This window comes from Coregonus lavaretus (genome assembly GCF_964263955.1).
Source record: "Coregonus lavaretus genome assembly, chromosome: 10".
Lineage (NCBI taxonomy): Eukaryota > Metazoa > Chordata > Actinopteri > Salmoniformes > Salmonidae > Coregonus > Coregonus lavaretus.
Genome location: NC_139997.1, coordinates 24,719,932 through 24,743,286, shown reverse-complemented (window position 1 = coordinate 24,743,286; position 23,355 = coordinate 24,719,932). Strand labels below are relative to the sequence as shown.

At 44.4% G+C, this 23,355-nt stretch overlaps 1 protein-coding gene across 2 annotated transcripts in view; it reads right to left on the bottom strand.

Annotated features, from left to right (window-relative positions):
• The window catches only part of LOC311136172 (zinc finger and BTB domain-containing protein 16-A-like), a 133,938-nt gene that overhangs the window by 30,010 nt on the left and 80,573 nt on the right, over positions 1 to 23,355 (bottom strand). For both annotated transcript variants that reach the window (XM_084170266.1, XM_084170267.1), the window contains exon 4: positions 23,032 to 23,118. In XM_084170266.1, the coding sequence (XP_084026392.1) occupies positions 23,032 to 23,118 (87 nt within the window). The remainder of the gene's footprint in view (positions 1 to 23,031; positions 23,119 to 23,355) is intronic.

Sequence of the window (23,355 nt, the reverse complement as noted above, 5' to 3'; positions counted from 1 at the left end):
GGAGTTGGGAAACACTGCTGTAGGTTGATGCCAATACCAAAGAACATGACTGGAAATACAAAGGATTTTCAACTATTAAAATAAATGACACCGTTCACTCAGATGACAAACTGCCGCAGTGAAAAGAGATTTGCACAGACAAGTCATTTGTATGTCCTGTGGCTTTCCGCTTAAAATGCTAAATTGTCTGTCCCTTTGTTTGCTTACTGATTAAGCTTCACATTTGATCGCATTCCTTTTTCCCTCTTCTTTTACACTTACAGGAATTGGAGACCTGCACCTCGTAAATGGTTTCCAAGGAAATGTATTCAATTGACATAATAGTCAAATTGAAAACGATCCTTTTGTTGGAGAAAAATATTGTTGTTTAACACAAAATAATAATAATATATTGTATATCCTTAAAAATGCAATGTGTTATTACAGATTCAATAGAGCAGGGTTTCCCCCCGAGTTTGGGAATCCCTGCAATAGAGTACAGTGCCTACAAAACCGATATGTTTAAAATGGGCACTTGTACTTCTCCATGACCCTATGAGACAGGTGTCTTGAGACATCATGTGATCCTAGATCAACTGAGCTCTACATCCCACCATGAGAAACTGATGTTGAGAGTACGAGAGAGTAGGAAAGAAAGACAGACAGACGGGAGAAAGCACAAGCACGCTCCAGAGAAATAGAAAGAAAGGGAAAAAGTAGGACAGACAAACGGAGAGAGGGAAAGGAAGACAAATATAGGAATACACTGTCCAGAGAGACAGACAGACTTATAGAAAGAGAGATGGAGGAAACTCCACTCTGAGGGGCAAGTGACAGATCTATCACCTTTCTGTCTGGGTGCCATCCAGTTTGTCCGACTGTGTATATGGGAGTGCCACCAACGTGACAACTCATCGGCCCCCACTGTCTAACACACCCCTCATTTCCTCTCACTGTATCCTCTCACCATCAACCCCAGTGTCTCCAGTCCACACATTAACAATCCTACATTCAATCCTAGATAGTTAAACTACAAACCAACCAATTATTTTCTCCACTTTCAGCCCCTGTAGTGATTTGTACATAGGCCAGTAGCTTCACAACCGATCAGTGGTTCACCCATTCACCCTTCTCCACTACCCCAACACCCCACAGTGAGAGATTTAGCTGTAATCCATACAAATTAAAGGCTGGGGGACAAAAATCCCCCCCCCCGGTTGGTCTCTGCTGTAGTCATGAACAGGTTTAAAGTGCAAGAAAAGCCACATTCCCATTGCTTCTTTTCCCCACTCCATTGCCTTTTCCCCTTGGTATGACTGGTTGATAATGTGGCTGGAAGTGGAGCAGAGCACCCCCCATCCCTACATTGGAATTCACTCTCTGCATCTTCCCATGATTTATTCCCAGTGGCCATCTGGACAGTGGACAGACAATGTGGCCAGGGCTCTGAATGACCGGCCGTATTAGTCATAGGCTCTTAGACTCGACCTCTTACGTCCCTAATCTTTACACTTTTGGTCTTTTGCTATGGCCAAATGACCGGAGCTAGGCCCCCCTCCTCTTATCCCTCCCTTGCTCCCTCCCTCCTCTCTCTTTCTCACTCGGCGCTGACACGGTCTTTCCCAGTGGACAAAAGGCTTTCAGCGCCTCTCTACTGTCATCCCCCTCCCTCCTACTCCTCCCCCTTCAACCTCTAGTCCAATCTGACAGGAACGGGAGTTTGTTTTGTTTTCTGAGACACCGGGGGAAACAAGAGAAAAGAGGACTAAAGCTGCAAGGCTACAAAAACAGGGGGGGGGGGGGGGGGGGGGGGGGTTAGGGTGGTGGTGGTGGTGGTGGTGAGCTGGTGTGGGAGGGAGATCCCGTGGGTGCAAAAAAAAGGTAAAGCTAATCATATCTGAATGCGATGGGAGAAGCATGGCCAAATGACTTAGAAAGATAAAGGTATTAGGTATAATAGGGATGGTATGCTTCTCCCCCAGCTTAATGTAGGCCTTTGTGGGTCTGAGGGTGCTACAAGTATCCCTTTTGTTGGCGTTTCGGTTAAGGGCAATGTACATTTCAAACCTCGCGGCCCAGGGAATGAATGCTACCCCGAGAACAACTGGCTAGCCCAAGTGAAGGCTGTGCCTGTATAATGGCAAAAATGCCAAAAAAATGAACAGTAATCAACGTGCCTTCCATAATTTGGGAGCCCTTGACCCTATAGTGCAGCGCTCTGTTCGCTTGTGCGTGTTTTTGGCGTAAACAACTGAAAATTTTTGAAATGCAAGGATCATTGGATCCATTATGTTTACTATGTATCAAGACTGCAGTTAAAGCGCAAACATACTTCTTTGTTCCACACACAGGGTCATATGGAGCACTCGGAATAAGCCGGCATCTCCCTTTGTCTGCCAAACAAAAACTATGTACATGTGATGTCTGATTTCTGGAATAGCGGATACAGCACTGCATCTACCGAGCCTATTCAAAGGCTCAATACAGCTATGATATTTCATCATCTTAACAATAGGAACACTCCAAGTTTCTAATATTCAAACTCCATAACCTTGTTATACTGAACATCAACTGAGAAAAGGCAAACAAGCTGTAGAGAGAGAAATCAAGAGATGGAGTGAGCGAAACAGAGTGCGAGAGAGTGAGTGAAACAGACACACAAAGAGAGAGCGCAAGCGAAAGATGGAGTGAAACAGAGAGACCGAGAGAGACTGTCTCTCCCAACAGTTGACAGAAGGTTGACCGTCTCAATTAGGTCGGGACCATTTTGCTAATGATCTCTGAAACATGTTGATTTAGAGAGCGGTACAGCCCTGACCTTGAAGCCAAACAGCAAACAGCACAGTGCTCAACAAGTCTTTGTGAGGGAAGAAAATACTTTATTTATAGATCTGCTGAGTGTCCATCAAGCTGCAGCATCGGGAAGAGGGCCCCTTGGAGAGGGGGGTAGGTGGGGGGCCTGGGGGAGCGCTTTTGAAGAACTAATACAGCATTCTGCCTCAATCTCTCCAACCACCCTTTTAATTCCATTAGAAAGGAAATTGATTTGGGTTGGCTCTTGGCGGCCACAGAAGACCAGTTGCTCTCTCGGTAGCTTTCTCCTACACACACACGTACGTAGCGGGTGTGCAAAGCCTATACACAAACACTATCAGGTTGAAATGGTCGACGGAAAAGCAAAATCATTTAAGTGGGTTAGCCAGGAAGTTGTGGATGTATTCATTCTTTTCAAAAGGACATTTGGCGTTATGGGACGAAGGTGGAGGAGAGGCAGTTGAGATGGTGCGCAAGACTTTCAAAGCTGATGTGCGTACATTATCTATAATCAATACGCCTTTAGAGGGACTCAGAAGAAGAAAAAGCATGAGCACGTGCACACACACAGTCAGTTAGGGATTCGCTCCTTTAATTTGTGTGAAATCAAATGAATGTATTTCTTCATATTAGAGGAGACACTCATCATTGTTTATCCCTGGGAGATAACGCCTGTCAGTCTGACAACACGCTGGGAATTAATCTAAAACAGATGTTACTATCAAAACATCTCATCTACAACCATTCATCTCAAGTCAGCAATGGCCTTCGGCATGAGTGACGTCAGTCTGGCAAGAATTTTGGCTCGTAGTGACTGACAAGATCGATGTATAACTGTAACTAAGAACAAGTCTGACTTTACTTGTCCTTCTACTGTAGGTTATAACGTACAGCTGGGCGATATGGACCAAAATCCATATTGAAAAATCCATAGCCATAAGTTGCCTAAATTGATGTGATAATGATAAATTGAACGATACGTTTATAACATTAATGTAAAACAGTAAAAAACAAAAAAACACTAGTTTGATGGTTGTCGTCACCCATATTAGCAAACTTATTTAATTTCAAACTTCACATTTCTCTAGAGAGGATACTAACGATTTAATAAGCTTGCCAATGTTGGTATGATTATGGCTGTGGAAAAGGAATATCAATTTGACTTAATTTCATATCAATTTGAAGATTGATCAGAAGTAAGGATCTCAGTTGAGAGTTCATCAGATTGTTTTTGTGGAAAGGTTTTGAGATGTTTCTATTAAAAAAGGATAAGTTGTTATTGTTGCATTAAGCTGTGATTTATAATTAATTCAAGGACAACCTTAGCACCTTGAACAGCAAGTAATGGTAATTATAGTATAGAAACCAACAACTGTCCAGAGGCATAAGTCTCAGTGTGTGTGTGTGTGTGTGTGTTATCTGAGTGTCCGTGGGGCTAGATGGACAATCATGCTTCCTGCCTATCACGACAATGTGAACAGGCAAAGATCCCAGCCCGTCTACCAACTTACCTATCATACCCACGAGTCTCTCAATGGGCTATCTAAAAGAGACAGGAATTATCATGCATAGCGCAACCTGACAAACATAGGCTTGGTGGAAGTGCACTATAAATCAATATCACCAGCCAGATTTCTATCAGAAATGGTATTATGGCCGATTAAGATCTTCTCTTCGCTGTGAAGTTACAAGGCTGTCGACCCTACATTCAAAAGGTAGTTCAATTAGTCATTTGCAGCGCAGAGCGTCTGGCAGCCCAGACTAAAGAGGCATGTTTCAAAGGGATATCAAAGTGAGCCGAGAGACTCGGCGAGGCAAAGAAACCCTGACAAGAACATTTCAGCTTTGTATCCAAGTGAGCAACAAGTATGGTCCTCTAGAACTGATAATGCCATCATAGGCCTGGAGTTTACAGGGGCAGTTTCTGAGAACCGGTTTCTGAGAAACATTCTATGTAATGCTCATGCATTTCTTATACACTTAGAATGTTAACATACACTATATATACAAAAGTATGTACACACCCCTTCAAATTAGTAGATTCGGCTATTTCATCCACACCCGTTGCTGACAGGTGTATAAAATCGAGCACACAGCCATGCAATCTCCATAGACAAACACTGGCAGTAGAATGGCCTTACTGAAGAGCTTATTGATTTTCAACGTGGCACCATCATAGGATGCCACCTTTCCAACAAGTCAGTTCGTCAAATTTCTGCCCTGCTAGAGCTGCCCCGGTCAACTTTAAGTGCTGTTATTGTGAAGTGGAAACGTCTAGGAGCAACAACGGCTCAGCCGCATAGTGGTAGGCCACACAAGCTCACAGAACGGGGTTGCAACACTCACTACCAAGTTCCAAACTGCCTCTGGAAGCAACATCAGCACATTAACTGTTCATCGGGAGCTTCATAAAATGGGTTTCCATGGCCGAGCAGCTGCACAAAAGCCTAAGATCACCATGCGCAATGCCAAGCGTCGGCTGGAGTGGTGTAAAGCTTGCCACCATTGGACTCTCGAGCAGTGGAAATGCGTTCTCTGGAGTGATGAATCACGCTTCACCATCTGGCAGTCCGATGGACGAATCTGGGTTTGGCGCATGCCAGGAGAATGCTACCTGCCCGAATGCCTAGTGCCAACTGTAAAGGTTGGTGGAGGAGGAATAATGGTCTGGGGCTGTTTTTCATGGTTCGGGCTAGGCCCCTTAGTTCCACTGAAGGGAAATCTTAACGCTACCGCATACAATGACATTCTAGACGATTCTGTGCTTCCAACTTTGTGGCAACAGTTTGGGGAAGGCCCTTTCTTGTTTCAGCATGACAATGCCCCCCGTGCACAAAGCGAGGTCCAGACAGAAATGGTTTGTTGAGATCGGTGTGGAAGAACTTGACTGGCCTGCACAGAGCCCTGACCTCAACCCCATCAAACACCTTTGGGATGAATTGGAACGCCGACTGCGAGCCAGGCCTAATGACCCAACATCAATACCCGACCTCACTAATGCTCTTGTGGCTGAATGGAAGCAAGTCCCCTCAGCAATGTTCCATCTCGTGGAAAGTCTTCCGAGAAGAGTGGAGGCTGTTATAGCAGCAAAGGGGGGACCAACGCCAAATTAAGATGAGATGTTCGACGAGCACGTGTCCACATACTTTGGGTCATGTAGTGTATATATAGGCCATGGGCTTCTACGAATGCCTATTGCAAGTCAGAATGCAGACTAATAGTGCACATGATAAAAGGCACTATAATACATTATAAATACTGTGTCCTCCGATTATTCATAGATGTGTGCTAATGGGTGGAAAATAAGGCCTAAATTAAATAATTATCTACAATAAGAACCATCATTTTTGTAATTCTCCTGAAGTATGGGATAAGACTGGTGGTGCCCTAGATTGCCTAAAAGCAGATAAACAATCCAATGCAATAAATTGGTCCTGCAGGACTATTATGAGAGGGATATTAGTGGGAGATAATCATCTAACTGTAATGATAGCCGCAATTGCACAAAAATGGCCCATAAAGTCATTTGTGAATAAAAAATTGCAGATAAACTTGCATTGAAAGAAAAGAGAGAGGAAAAACCCTATGGCCATTGTATAGTCTGCATGCTGCAGTTCACCTAACTGCCTCTGAACACCAGGGGGAGCTCTTCTGACTCAACCGCTCCACTGTGTCCTCAGTGCCTCGACTCTTGGCTTCACAAGTGAAGCGAGTACCGGCAGGAGGAAGACCTCAAATGACCTCACAGAGTTGGAACAGGCTCCAGAAATCCTGGTTTTGAATTTCTCGACTTTACTACAGCTGTAATGTGTGTACAATTAAGATAGGGATCAGGGGCTGAAGATCAGCCTATAGAAAGTAGGTTCGGGGGTCAGGAGTTTGTTGTGCTGCACTAACAGTTACTCAAGGGGATAGGAAAATACCAGATTATTCCAGTCAATGAGTGAGAGTTGCTACTCTGCCGAAGCCTCAAAACATACAGCGGAGGAATGGGGATAATTGAATCTGCCTTGTATTGGAAACATCGCTCAGACAGCAATATGGGCGACACAGCTCAAAGCCCAACCTCAGAGATGTTTACAGCAGTTCTTATGATATAAATGTATTCAGTGTTTTTACAGAGTGACTCAACCACCTAACCCGTCGCTCTGACGTTTCAGTCTCTCCCTCACCTCTCAGTGAAACGCTATATCGCTATGTACAGTCACAGTCAGTCAGTGATACTTTGAGAGTCCACTCAGATAACCACAGTGTGGGTATCCCCTCTATCCCCTCTGCAGTCGGTAGTCTCCTCTCCCTGTGGGCCGTGTATCATCCCCGACAGACCCCAGGAAATTACAGCGTGGAGAGGAGAGAGACTGTTATCACGGGGCCAGAGTGGCCGCTATAAATCGTCACACTTTTCAGGGAGTTTGCAGGCAGCCATAAATCTTGTAGTAGTGGTCTGCTTGGATAAAAACCAGACACAGACGTACACACACTAACATACAGATATGAGCCAAAGGGGCAAATGCAAATCCAGATGCAGTTATGCACAAACACTGACACACATGCAAAAAAGTGAGACACAAAAATAGAGACACACTGTCCTCTCACATAAAAAAAAAATATGTTCACATGAATATCAATTAACTGCAAAAGGTTCAGGATACCACAACTTTTTTGAAAAACACAAATTAGAAGGGAATGAGTGAAACGTTTAACTGAATACCTAATCTTTCACTAAAAGGGAACCCAACCAGTAAGTGGACAGGCCTTGCATTCTGGTTTGAACTGTGAAAGGAGACTGTCTTATTTCTTTAAGACTCGTGCCCTTTCACCTGGCCCCGAGCCCTAGCCTGGGGTTAAAGTATAATCCAGGTCCTGTGACTACAAAGGCTGGCCCCTGAGGGCCAAGGATTGGCACATTTTCTGAATTGCACTGTCATCTTGAGCCCCGACCGACTGCACATCAAAGGATTACATGGCCAGGCCTCTTCCCTCCACTTGTGTTAAGACAGCAAATTGCCAAACCAATTCCGCCTTCTTCTCTAAAGCATGAAATAAATTGGACTTGCTTTTGGAGAGGAACATTTTGCTTGCATGAGGAGAGTATGATCTCGGAGAACTTTCAGAATAAACCGCTATCAAATTAATTGGAGATCCGACTATTGGAAATTCCCAAAGTTTGTTTGTAGATGTGTTATGTCAGCTTTTATCTTTGAAAAGATTCCTCTTAAAAGATTTCAAGGCTCAATATCATTGCTGCAAAAACGTTCCATAACAGTTTTTGGGCTTTATTATCATTGGTTTTATCCAGAGGAAACATTAACAAACGCATTTAACGGCCTCGTAACTCAGCCTTAAATTCCACATTTTGTTTTATAGATTTTCTGTCAATACCGTTTAAAAGAAAAGCACCCTTTGAATTTAAGACCAATTCGCTCTGTTTAAGAGCAGCTTTAATTTATGTTCCCCCCTCCCCCATTTTCCCAGGGTGAAGAAGAAGATAAAGAAGAAGAGGAGGAGGGAGAAATAATATGTTTTATGTGAGGCTTCTCTCCTGGCGCTCCACTGTACAAAAGGAAGCAGATTTGCGGAGGAGATGACCCCTGACCCCTAAGCCGCTGAAAGGTCCTCAATGGCCCAAATACCACCTAATCAATCACATTCCAGGAGCAGTGGTCAGCGGGCCGTGTGGCCGGACTGTAAACGGACACCGGGTCCTGGGAGTGGGGCCCCTAGACTCCACCCCTCTGAACCCCCCACCACCACTTCACTCCAGCCCTCGGCATTCCATGGTGGGGGGTGGCTGTTTTTCTCTCCCTCCTGGCTGGGGGATCAATTGGGGCCAGAGTGGACACACCAACAGGCATTCATAGTCTAGAAATGAAACTAAACACAGTGAGCCACTAGCTAACACCCTCTAATTACCCAAGACAAACTGACCAAACTAGACGGACCAGAATTACACTAAACCAAGTTAATTAGCCAAACTAACTTACAGCACAGTCTTTAAGTTATTTTTTTCTCTCACTTTCCCTATTTCGTCTTTGATGCTGTGGATTCCAGTTGAAGGTGTAAAAATAAAAGGAAAAGGAGCAGTGACATATCTGAGTTGAAACTGAACCAAACAAGGCTATATTGAATTAAGAACCCAGATCAAAGGCTTACCAATAATGACAAGCCCATAAAAATAGCTAAATAAATGTACAGCATTCTAGAGGAATGGCTAATCAGGTAAAAGCGCTGACTCACTCACAAAGCTAACACCTGTGCAAATAGACAAAGCCCTTATCCAGCCAGTTAGGATTTCCAAACACAGGAATACCCATCTGACAACATTCTTGACACAGAAAAAACACAATTTCACCTACACACACAGAAAAATGACTTCTGCCCATCCTTCCCATTCAGGAATTAACACAGAGCCGACTCACAGTTTCTGAGCCTTATCTAGCTTTAGCGCCATTTCATTTTGTGGGGTTTCTGTGACTTGTTAAAGGCCTGACCAGGTTCCATCTATCAAAACAATCCTGCTCCTCGGAAATCTTCTATTAACTGATAAGAACCAGGCCCTCCATCGGAGTAATGGGTCCCACCTGAGTTCTCACTTCACACTGTCATCCGCCACCACCATCGAGGGAAAACTAGTCCCTTCCTCTGAGGTACAATACCTCCACATTCCTCTCTTTTTCTGCTTCTGTTTCTGTCAGACTCCGGTCAACAACAAAAAAAACACAGTCCACAGCATTTCTGTGAGAGATCTAGGCTATGATCCTGAGTCACTCTAGTCACACAGCATTCTGTCAGACTTTGACAAACGCCAGCATACTGTAAGTGACAGCAATACCCATAATTCAGAGTCACAATAATATGATTTTAGAGGAAAAGCTCAAGCTCATCTGGCTTGAAGAGCGGCCCAACAATTTATTGTATCTCACGGAGTCTATGGGCCTAATTCCAACACAGAGTAGAGATTTACTGATGTTAAGCCACCATAATCAATATGACACTGTTAAGTGCACTTTGATTGCGCAGTGCACATTGGAGATGGACATTCTGCACACCTTGGTGTTACCACTGGTCTTAAGCCGAGCATTCTCCAAGCCTAAACTGGCGTTTGAATGTCATTGTTCCAGGGATATTAACTTTGATAGGATTTGATGAGATGGACAAAGAGAGGATGCGGCGGCCATCTTAATTTGTATTGCTCCTCGCGCCATTAGAGTCTAGTCGATTGGCCGGGGGAGCTAAGGTTTGTATAATCACACACACCACACACCGTCCTTTCACAGAACACAGGTAGCGAGTGACGGTGAGCGGCTAAATTGGACAGTGTGAAACTCATGTCACTAGGCAACCAGATCTGATGGTTCCTTTGTGCGGGGTGAAAGGTTGGAAGTGCTCACACTAATCTCCCCGCTTCACAATTAAATAACAGAAGAGCCATTTCAAACCCCTCTCCTCTTTCTGTGGCGACAACAACAAATAAGAAAGCAAGTCAACCTCCATCTCTCCTCTACCAATTCCCTCTGTGCTAATCGAAAGGTATTTGCACTGTAAATTAAAAGTGGCCTCATCACACTGTTTTTTTACACGACGAAACACTTCTAAAGATGTCCGCAAACAGCTCAAATCTAATTATGCAGGGAAATGTACTCCTAATACCACTGTGGACAAAAGGGCCTTGGCTATTGTGATGGCCAGGCCTCTGTTCCTTCTCTGGTGAATCCTTCCCTATTCAAAGCCACCACGCCACAAGGTTAATATGTGGCAGGAATATTTCAAGGTGACAAAGAGACAAACAGGAAGATAGCCAGGCTACAGTGTTGTGAATGTTGAATCTGGGGGAGTTAATTCGTGTTGGACACATGATGGGCTGCTGGGGTCGTATTGTAATGTGCTGAGAGACATCTCCGAGGGCGAGGGGGTTTGGCGGCCAGATTGCCCAGCTTCTCCAGCTTCCTGCTGGCTTTCTTTTACGGAGCGTGAATCGCCGAACCTCCGGGAGTCCATAATCTCCCCTACAAAACTTTTTATTTCCCCCTCCGGACGCGCGCTGCAGTCTCTCGCCAACAATGCGCCACAAAGCCCGCTCGCACTGAGGGATTCTCCCCGACTGCTCCGCCAAACGGATTCTGATATCCCAATTTGCTGCCAGAACCCCCCCCCCCCCCTTCTTCAACAGGCTCTTCCTTCACTACCCCCAAAACAGTGTTGTTCCCCATGTTCCCGTGGCGATGCCACAATGCCACCACGACACCTTCTAAGCCGCGACCCAGAGGCTAGAGAACCGAGAGGCCTGGTTGGGTACTTCTCACTGGCTGGGGTAGGCGGTGGAAGGAAGCTGTGTCGGTGCACACTCACACACACTGCCCCTCGCATAGACGCCTCAAAATGCACGAGGCCCAGTCAATAAACGCGCAGCTCATTGTGGGAATTTACATTTGGCCTAAAGGCTAAACATTCCTGCCACGGCGGATGATTACTTCTGGGTTTTGGCCTGCCATCGCATGGTGTCTATCAGGCCGGCTGAGCATCCCTACGCCTGGAAAACACATTTATATCCTATCTGGGGAAAACATTTGTTTGGAGAGGGGAGCAGAGAGAAGAAAATGGAGGGAGAAGAAGAAGAGATTGTAGTCTAGGTCTGCACTTGATTTAATTTGGCCACTGATACTGACTCAGACCACTTGTACACTTCTTATTTTGGGAAGTGAGTGAGCGAGATGGAGGGAGAAAAATAGTTATCTGTCTAGGAGAGTGGAAAGAAGAGGAGCGTTGAGTTTAAGGCCTTTTAGGGCTGCAGAAGAGGTTGATAGATCCACTATTACAATATGTATTTGTTTATTTGGATCCCCATTAGCTTTTGCAGAAGCAGCAGCTACTCTTCCTGGGGTCCATAAAAAACACAAAACATGACAAGAAACAACACACTGGTACACTGATAGACAAGGACAGTCACACAAATGTCAAATACAACGATATACAAACAAAATAAAAAATAATACAAATAATAATAATAATAAAACAACTGTGTGTGTGTTAGAGTGTGTGTGTGTGTCCCTTCACAGTCCCTGCCGTTCCATGAGATGTTTCATCTTTTTTTAAAGGTAATTTTGCTTGAGTAATTGGAGATGGAAGGGAGTTCCATGCGACCTTGGCTCTGTATAATACTGTGCGTTGCCGTGAATTCGTTTTGGACTTGGGGACTGTGAAGAGACCGCTGTTGGCATGTCTTGTGGGGTATATGTATGGGTGTCTGAGCTGAATGTTATTTGATTATGCAGACAATCTGGAATATACATTACAGTAATACTTCTCATACAAACTAGAAGAGAAGCAGTTAATCTCGTCAACCCTTGACCTGGAAAGACTGGCATGCATGTTGTTGATGTTAGTTCTGTATATGTGTAACAGGGTTGGTTATGTTTTCACTTGACACTGCAGAAATATGTATTCGATGTTTATGTATTCCTATTGGTTGGTTGAATTTACATATCAATAAGGTGTTATACCATTGGTCATGCTTGCAGATAGAGGGAGATTGCTAACTTAAATTCTTCCCAGTCTAATATTGACATGCAAGTGGTAGGTCACGTTCTGAAACGTCTATTTTCATATTTACAATGTGTACGAGTTCACTATGTACATGTTCTGATGTGTATATATTAATATTTTAGTCATTTAGCAGACACTCTTATCCAGAGCGACTTACAGGAGCAATTAAGGTTAAGTGCCTTGCTCAAGGGCACATCGACATTTTTCACCTAGTTGGCTCGGGGATTCTAACCAGCGACCTTTCGGTTACTGGCCAAATGCTCTTAACCACTAGACTATGTGTGCAGTACCTGTTAAATATTGTGGGCATCCTGGGATGTGCTTTTGTATTTTATTGCTGTTAGAGCGAGTTAGCATACATGCTCTAATTGTAATGGTCACATTAGCTCCCTGCTAATTCAGTTATTTCCATGCTAACAGACCAATCACAAATCTACAGCCATCAACATACTGTTGTCCTGCAGATCTAATGTGCTTCCTTGTGTCTATCGTCAGGTACTTACACTAGCGGTCAAAAGTTTTAGAACACCTACTCATTCAACGGTTTTTCTTTATTTTTTTACTATTTTCTACATTGTAGAATAATAGTGAAGACATCAAAACTATGAAATAACCAAAATGTAGTAACCATCAAAATATATTTTATATTTGAGGTTCTTCAAATAGCCACCCTTTGCCTTGATGACAGCTTTGCACACTCTTGGCATTCTCTCAACCAGCTTCATGAGGTAGACACCTAGAATGCATTTCAATTAGGTGAGGGGGGGATAAGATAGCCCTATTTGGTAAAAGACCAAGTCCATATTATGTCAAGAACAGCTCAAATAAGCAAAGAGAAACGACAGTCCATCATTACTTTAAGACATGAAGGTCTTAAAGGTCAGGCAATGCAGAACATTTCAAGAACTTTGAATGTTTCTTCAAGTGCAGTTGCAAAAACCATCAAGCGCTATGATGAAACTGGCTCTCATGAGGACCGCCACAGAAATGGAAGACCCAGAGTTACCTCTGCTGCAGAGGATAAGTTCATTAGAGTTACCAGCCTCAGAAATTGCAGCCCAAATAAATGCTTCATAGAGTTCAAGTAACAGACACATCTCAACATCAACTGTTCAGAGGAGACTGTGTGAATCAGGCCTACATGGTCGATTGGTGCAAAGAAACCACTACTAAAGGACACCAATAAGAAGAAGAGACTTGCTTGGGCCAAGAAACACGAGCAATGGACATTAGACCGGTGGAAATTAGTCCTTTGATCTGGAGTCCAAATTGGAGATTTTCGGTTCCAACCGCTGTGAGACGCAGTGTGGGTGAACGGATGATCTCCGCATGTGTATTTCCCACCGTAAAGCATGGAGGAGGAGGTGTTATGGTGTGGGGGTGCTTTGCTTGTGACACTGTCTGTGATTTATTTAGAATTCAAGGCACACTTAACCAGCATGGCTACTACAGCATTCTGCAGCGATACGCCATCTCATCTGGTTTGGGCTTAGTGGGACTATCATTTGTTTTTCAACAGGACAATGACCCAACACACCTCCAGGCTGTGTAAGGGCTATTTTACCAAGAAGGAGAGTGATGGAGAGCTGCATGAGATGACCTGGCCTCCACAATCCCCCGACCTCAACCAAATTGAGATTACGGGCAAGGCGTGCTGCTCTCTTTTGAGCCAGCTGCAGCTTTGCTAGATCTTTCTTTGCTGCACTTGACCATATAATCGGACAGTAATAAAGATGGGACAAGACCAGAGCCTGAACAACTAATACATTTTATGTGTCAAAAACGCAGAACATCTTTTTATAACAGACATACCTCTCCCCATCTTCACAACAACTTTGTCAATATGACTTGACCATGATAACTGACCATCCAATGTTACTCCTACGAGTTCAGCTTCCTCAACGGTCACACCCTTTTTACACAATTCCAGATGAGGTTTAGGTCTTAGAGACAGTTTTGAACCAAATACAATGCTTTTAGTTTTAGATGTATTTAAGACTAGTGCATTATCAATCACCCATTCTGATACTGACTAACTACTTATTTAGAATTTCAGTGACCTCACTGGTTTGGGTGCTGACATGTAGAGTGTGGAATCATCCGCAAAAATCCTTCTAGCTTTGTGTAAGACCTGTGGCAAATCATTTGTAAAAATAGAGAAGAGTAATGGCCCAAGGCAACTGCAATAACACCAATTCTGAATGACATTCAGCTGAAAGATTTCTTTAACTGGACTTGAGCAAATGTTACCCATACTGCATAGCACAACTATTTTAACTGGGACAGTGGGAGGTTTGGGTTTCAAAGCTTGGCCTATGCCACCTTTTAAACTTCTCCCACAAAGTCAAATGACCCTGATGTATTCTCACTCGCTTTCAGTCTTTTCACCTATCAAGAGCATTCACACAGGATGATGAATGAAAAAAGACTGTGGGCAAAACTATAGGTGAAAACACAACGGGAATGGTTGAGTTCTGATTACCAGTAACATCAAAAGGATTCTCCTTTCAGTCTCCTCTTTCAATCAGAAGGGGGTCGGTCGGGGTGGGCCCATTCTTGTGGTATATTTAGGAGATACAGGATCCCTCCCTCCAAACCCTGTGACCTTCGGTGGGAACTAGGCATCACCTGGGAGGAAGGATCATCACAGGGACCAATCCCTGCCTCTCTACATTGACGGACAGTTTAGCCGTCCCATCAACTGTCACTGCAGGTCTCACAAGGACACAGATCTCTGCATTACACCTGATGACCTAACAGGGGACAAATACTTTTACATCAGCCAAAAGTGTCCTTGCAATTCATAGTGGTTTATAAGGACACAAAAATCGACATAAAAACATACACAGTACACTTTTATGACAACTATGCCTCAATGGGGCACTAAGAAGGGACAAAGACATTTGCTACAAGTGCACTCCACTGTGGTTTACAGGGAAAGAGGCCTCTAAAAATACGATACCTGCGTCGACCCTGGGTGCCCTCCACGGGCATTCAGCAGTCAGACAGACAAATGGGTAATCTGCCAGAGTGAGGGACAGTTTGCTCAATAATGAATGGCTAGTGAAATATGGTGGCTAGCATTTAGCCATGCTCATCAGCATTACTGTGCACCCGATGACCGCAGCGGGGGGTTGGGGTGCTAACACTAACACGACAATCAAAAATGAAACGCTACCCAATAACCTTCACGTACCTCCAGTTACCATTTCTAGATGGTTTGTGCTGAATAAATGTTGTTATTGTCGGTGTGGTAATACATCTATTTATTCAACCTTGATTTCCACATAAACACTCACAAGAATTTAAGATAGATTTTTCTGGCAAACAGAAACGCTTCCATAGCAAGGCTGTGTTGGGCACACACACGCGCACGCACACGCGCACACAAACGCACGCACTGTTCATCGTGGCTCTAATGCTCACTGACAACTTAATAACGTCACAATTAACTAAATGCTAAACAGACGCTCCCATTCGCCTAATGTGATTGAGATAATCAACACTTTTGACGTGACCCCTGTGCACCGGTGGCAGTGGTCTAATTTAGGAGAGTCCTTTAATTGGGGGGTGTGGGGGACTGATTGGGAGGCCACCAGTGTGAACATTTTCAGATGTGGGAGAGAAAAACAAAGTGGTGGTGGGAGGGAAAGCGAGAGAAAGAAGGAAAGAAAGAGAGGCCTCACAGGCGTGTTGTCCTCCCTTTTCTCTCGCTCACTGTTCAAATTATTTCTGTCTTGAGAAAGAAACTGTTTACTCTGTGGCCCGGCCGCTGGAGTCACGCCGTGTTCCCACCGGCTAAACCAACTGTTGCCTCTCCAAAATGTTTAGCATATTTTCCCTGTAAAACAAGACTTAAAAAGGAGGGGAGGAAAGGGGGGAGGGAGAGAGGGATAGAAAAGGAGGGGTAGTCCCTTCCATTATTTCGGGATGTTCACTGAGGAGTGGTCAGAGGGCTCGTCAATAACCAGGACTACCACCATCTCATGGAAAACACGTTGGTTCGCTTCCCAAACATGGACGAAATCCGATGAGCTTCCAATGCCAGAAGGTGCCATTCAGATCATTTGCATGATAGGCGGGTCCACTTCTATCTACACAGAAACTCGAACACTGTTCATGGATATTACCCTACTGTATTTGCACTCAACTCTAGAGGGGGGCAAAAACCGACAGTGCATAACCATCTGCAGTTAAACTTGCTCTCGCCACTGTAGATGCATTGATCGCACTCATATTATGTCATCAAGCTCAACAGTCACATCGGGACATGGAATCTCCTGGCAAGATCTAGTGTGTCTCTTATAACTAGTTTAAACCATTAAGATATGGTTTGTGTGAGAGGGGTGTGTCTCGTGTGAGAGGGGTGCGTCGTTCAAGCGTGTTGCTCAATGATCAATATGTGGTGCTATAATGTAATTCCACCAGTGACTTGTGAGGTGGAACCCTCCGGAGCTATATGAGAGGTGATATACAGTGGGGAAAAAAAGTATTTAGTCAGCCACCAATTGTGCAAGTTCTCCCACTTAAAAAGATGAGAGAGGCCTGTAATTTTCATCATAGGTACACGTCAACTATGACAGACAAATTGAGATTTTTTTTCTCCAGAAAATCACATTGTAGGATTTTTAATGAATTTATTTGCAAATTATGGTGGAAAATAAGTATTTGGTCACCTACAAACAAGCAAGATTTCTGGCTCTCACAGACCTGTAACTTCTTCTTTAAGAGGCTCCTCTGTCCTCCACTCGTTAACTGTATTAATGGCACCTGTTTGAACTTGTTATCAGTATAAAAGACACCTGTCCACAACCTCAAACAGTCACACTCCAAACTCCACTATGGCCAAGACCAAAGAGCTGTCAAAGGACTCCAGAAACAAAATTGTAGACCTGCACCAGGCTGGGAAGACTGAATCTGCAATAGGTAAGCAGCTTGGTTTGAAGAAATCAACTTTGGGAGCAATTATTAGGAAATGGAAGACATACAAGACCACTGATAATCTCCCTCGATCTGGGGCTCCACGCAAGATCTCACCCCGTGGGGTCAAAATGATCACAAGAACGGTGAGCAAAAATCCCAGAACCACACGGGGGGACCTAGTGAATGACCTGCAGAGAGCTGGGACCAAAGTAACAAAGCCTATCATCAGTAACACACTACGCCGCCAGGGACTCAAATCCTGCAGTGCGAGACGTGTCCCCCTTCTTAAGCCAGTACATGTCCAGGCCCGTCTGAAGTTTGCTAGAGTGTATTTGGATGATCCAGAAGAGGATTGGGAGAATGTCATATGGTCAGATGAAACCAAAATATAACTTTTTGGTAAAAACTCAACTCGTCGTGTTTGGAGGACAAAGAATGCTGAGTTGCATCCAAAGAACACCATACCTACTGTGAAGCATGGGGGTGGAAACATCATGCTTTGGGGCTGTTTTTCTGCAAAGGGACCAGGACGACTGATCCGTGTAAAGGAAAGAATGAATGGGGCCATGTATCGTGAGATTTTGAGTGAAAACCTCCTTCCATCAGCAAGGGCATTGAAGATGAAACGTGGCTGGGTCTTTCAGCACGACAATGATCCCAAACACACCGCCCGGGCAACGAAGGAGTGGCTTCGTAAGAAGCATTTCAAGGTCCTGGAGTGGCCTAGCCAGTCTCCAGATCTCAACCCCATAGAAAATCTTTGGAGGGAGTTGAAAGTCTGTGTTGCCCAGCGACAGCCCCAAAACATCACTGCTCTAGAGGAGATCTGCATGGAGGAATGGGCCAAAATACCAGCAACAGTGTGTGAAAACCTTGTGAAGACTTACAGAAAACTTTTGACCTGTGTCATTGCCAACAAAGGGTATATAACAAAGTATTGAGAAACTTTTGTTATTGACCAAATACTTATTTTCCACCATAATTTGCAAATAAATTCATTAAAAATCTTACAATGTGATTTTATGGATTTTATTTCCTCATTTTGTATGTCATAGTTGACGTGTACCTATGATGAAAATTACAGGCCTCTCTCATCTTTTTAAGTGGAGAACTTGCACAATTGGTGGCTGACTAAATACTTTTTTTCCCCCACTGTAGGTGGGAGTCAGGTTTGGCTGCCCTTAAAAATTAGGTAAGCCAGACCAGGGCAGTGCAGAGTGTGCGGGAGCAGTGCAGTGGAGTAGCCTACTGCGTGAACACATACATTCATGTGTACATACTGTGCATGTTCTGAGTACTGTACATGCATGCACAGGGATATAACCTAACCTAAGCACATACAAAGTAACACTAACTATAAAGCCTCGGATTCGGCCTGTTTCACAAGCAGTGTGAGTCTGAGCGGTTAAAGAAGCGCTGCGGCAGCTGATACTTCTGACGTCAACTGGCCAGAAGGGATGCCACAATAGTGCCCATTGAAGGAGCAGCATTACCCAGAAATGGGCATGACTTCAGGGCCAAATATTGTCATTTGAGAACAACACCCCTTGCTGCCAAGCAGCTGCTCAGATAACATCTGGCTTTGATGGTCAACAATGTTTTCCCCTCCTATGTTTTCCTCTGTCTGGTGTTCGACCACTGTACAAAAACAGTGTTTTTATTTATTTATTTATTATTACAGTCATTACAAAGGAAAATAATAGGTCTTCAATTGCACAAGAACTTATATCTTTATATAATTATAATTTTATTTCAAGTCTTTCATCCAAAGTTTAAAATGTACAGTAAAAAACAGACAGTTTGACAGAGTATTTCAGCGGTGGAGGGAGAGAGTCGAAGGTGCGATGACTGCATGAGGGGAACAGGTGAGAACAGGCCTTAGCTCTCTGCCCTTCTGTACCCTCTGTGTCGGCCTGTGTTGCCAGCAGGAATCTGAGACCTGGATGTTAACAACGCCACGCAAAACTCTGGTCATCCTAAACACCACCTCCATGTCGACGGTCATTAACTATTTACATAGCAGGTGCAACATAGTCACACAACCACCGGACTGTGGATGAGGGGGTAGAAGGTGAGTGGGGAGGAAGAAATCTCTAGCTGTTAAGTAACAGTTTGTTTTCTCTGGGGTTGGATGGACAAAGCAGCTCCCAGAGGAGCTCTTTCTTACTTCGAAAAAGGTGTACATTGCATCTCATTGCGAACTTTGTGTCATTCAAAAATGTCTGTGTAGCAGAGCGAGTGTAAACAGAACAGAGTGATTCCTCACTGTTCATTCACCTCTCAATCTCACCTTACACGAGTCACGCTTACTGGAAACGTTCTAAACGCTTTCAAGTATGAATAATCCCCTTCCTGACAGTGTACAGTAAAGTTATGTATCGCCACACGCACACACAGAGCCACACACAAACATAATTAGGTGACAACCCATTTTCCAGAGCTAGTAGACTGAGTAAAGCTAAGCATATGGGTGAGCATATTGCGGGATGGAGCCGGAGTATCAGCCTAGCCATGCGTTAGAGCACATTTTAAAATATAAGCCTGGCGGGCCTCGGGGGAGACTGGCCTCACTGCTGTTCCAATACCTGGCAGGAAGACAAGTCGTGTTGCCCATTTTTCTAGTCCAGACTGGAATGCTATATTTAGAGCTGCCTTCCTTTCCACTGGTATGCCTGTCCGATCATTAGCCTTGTTTAACCCCTCTTTACTCCGGTACCCCTGGATTGGTCAAGGCCCCTCCGGAGGCCCCCGCCGCTGTCAAATAGGGGGCCTGCTCAAGTGCGGCTAGCCCTGAGACATGCCTGTCAAAAAATGCGGGGCCACCAAGTTTGCTCTGGGAAGTTGTTCGCGTTAGGCTTGGATGAGACAGTGTCAATGCCTCCATGATACTGGGTGTCACAGAGTCTATCCTGATTCTGTTGGGGAATTTTTCTACTGCAGTACACAGACGAGCTCCACCCATTTCAAATACAAACCAGAGCATGACTTTCCTGCAGGTTGAGTAACATCATCCTAACAATGGCTAATTCTCAATGAATTAGAGTACAACAAAACTATATCTACTGAAAATGTTTTCATTTGAGAAATAGGAAGAGTGAAATGTACCACCTGGGAAGACATTGAGGATGATATAGCTACAGGAGAACATAGCTTGGATCACATTTCCAGTCCATAGTTCTGAAAGAGGATGGCTTGTTGTTTGGTCGGTCACATAAGTGTGGAGTGATAGAATGGCTGTAACCCAGTAAACTGCGGCACATAAGTGTGGAGTGATAGAATGGCTGTAACCCAGTAAACTGCGGGTCACACACATCAACGCTACACACACCGGAGGTTGTGACCCATCTGCCACACTCTGGAGTCCAACAGTCACAACACACCTAGTCACCCTTCTTACAGTTTCAAGCAGTGGCAGATCAACACACTCACACACACGGTGCCAACTGTGAGTGGAGAGAAACCCGAGTCGGCCACTCTTCTAAATTAAGAATCATCGGCCACATACAGTGCCTTTGGAAAGTATTCAGACCCCTTGACTTTTTCCACATTTTGTTACGTTACAGCCTTATTCTAAAATTGATATATTTTTTTACAAATCCTCAGCAATCTACGCAATCTGGACCACAATTTGTTATTACAAATAAAAAACAGAAATACCTTATTTACATAAGTATTCAGACACTTTGCTATGAGCCTCGAAATTGAGCTCAGGTGCATCCTGTTTCCATTGATCATCCTTGAGATGTTTCTACAACATGATTGGAGTCCACCTGTGGTAAATTCTATTGATTGGACATGATTTGGAAAGGCACACACCTGTCTATATATGGCAAAAATCAAGCCATGAGGTCGAAGGAATTGTCCGTAGAGCGCCGAGACAGGATTGTGTCGAGGCACAGATCTGGGGAAGGGTACCCAAAAATGTCTGCAGCAATGACGATCCCCAAGAACACAGTGGCCTCCATCAATCTTAAATGGAAGAAGTTTGGAACCACCAAGGCCAAACTGAGCAATCGGGGGAGAAGAGCCTTGTTCAGGGAGGTGACCAAGAACCTGATGGACACTCTGACAGAGCTCTAGAGTTCCTCTGTGGAGATGGGAGAACCTTCCAGAAGGACAACCATCTCTGCAGCACTCCACCAATCTGGCCTTTATGGAGTGGCCATACGGAAGCCACTCCTCAGTAAAAGGCACGACAGCCCGCTTGGAGTTTGCCAAAAGGCACCTAAAGAAACAAGATTCTCTGGTCTGATGAAACCGAGATTGAACTCTTTGACCTGAATGCCAAGCGTCTCGTCTGGAGGAAACCTGGCACCATCCCTGTGGTGAAGCACGGTGGTGGCAGATCATGCTGTGGGGATGTTTTTCAGCGGCAGGGACTGGGAGACTAGTCAGGCTCGAGGCAAAGATGAACGGAGCAAAGTATAGAGAGATCCTTGATGAAAACCTACTCCAGAGCGCTCAGGACCTCAGACTGGGGGCGAAGGTTCACCTTCCAACAGGACAACGACCCTAAGCATACAGCCAAGGCAATGCAGGAGTGGCTACGGGACAAGTCTCTGAATGTCCTTGAGTGGCCCAGCCAGAGCCTGGAGTTGAACCCTATCGAACATCTCTGGAGAGACCTGAAAATAGCTGTGTAGTAACACTCCCCATCCAACCTGACAGAGCTTGAGAGGATCTGCAGAGAAGAATGGGAGAAACTCCCCAAATACAGGGGTGCCAAGCTTGTAGCGTCATACCCAAGAAGACTCGATGCTGTAATCGCTGCCAAAGGTGCTTCAACAAAGTACTGAGTAAAGGGTCTGAATACTTATGTAAATGTGATATTTCTGTTTTTGATTTTGTATAAATTAGCAAACATTTCTAAAAACCTGTTTTTGCTTTGTCATTATGGGGTATTGTGTGTAGACTGATGATATAAAACAATGTAATACATTTTAGAATAAGGCTGTAACGTAACAAAATGTGGAAAAAGTCAAGGGGTCTGAATACTTTCCGAAGGCACTGTATGCATGTCAGTGAGTGCTTTTTGGAATCTGCTGGAAAGATTTGGTTCCTGGCACCGGGCGACATCACCATCCTCATGTCGCTGATAAACAAGACTGGCTTGCCAAGTGAAAGGCACCCCCCCGTCCCGCATTGATTACCACTGCTTTATTAAAGGGCATGATATGATCTAGCCCCAGCCAGCTAGCCAGTGGGCGGTAGGTCCCAGACCCCCACCTTCCACTGCCCACTGTGGCGCGAGCCTGCCGGCTTATAACCATAACTCAGGGGGGTTCGGCTTTATACCAGAAGCCATGGTTACTAGCACTTAACGCGGTGACACGGGTATGGATATGTCCACTGATGGGTCTTTCTGCTTCGAACAGTGGCAAGAGCTATAAGACATTGCCTAATTTAAACTCACTGTGGTGTAAAAACAACACACTAAATAATGAGTAAAATATCATTAAGGTCAACAAGCATACGATGTTACTCAATATGCTTCAGACCATTTAGGCAAACAAAATTGAATGCTTTTTTTGCCATATTTATAGCCATCAATCTGACCTGTTTCGCCTGAATTAGTTAGAACTTTAAACTCAAGACCATACTGTAGACACTCACACAACAGACACAGAATTAGATGGTGTACAAGACCATGGTGGGAGTGGAGCAACTGTTTCAAAGAGATCACAATTCTCCCTAACACAGAGAGTGATGGGGGAACATGGCCCGTACACGTGTAAAGCCTTATTGAAGCAGAAGCGGTGGCTGTGTTCTTACATGTGTGGATCTGTCTGTGAGCCTCCAGAGCATCCTCCTTCTGGAACTGGGCTCCACACTGGTCACAGACAATGGCCTTCTCACCAGCTGTAACACAGGAGAGGAGACAGGAGGGTGTTAAATATGGATGTGTGTGTATAGACAATATGGACAGTATATTAATAGAAAAGGTGTGTACAGCAGTAGTTAAATAGGATGAACCATGACATAGGCCAACTACACTGTAGAAACCATACTAACTGTACTTACAGTGGGGAGAACAAGTATTTGATACACTGCCGATTTTGCAGGTTTTCCTACTTACAAAGCATGTAGAGGTCTGTA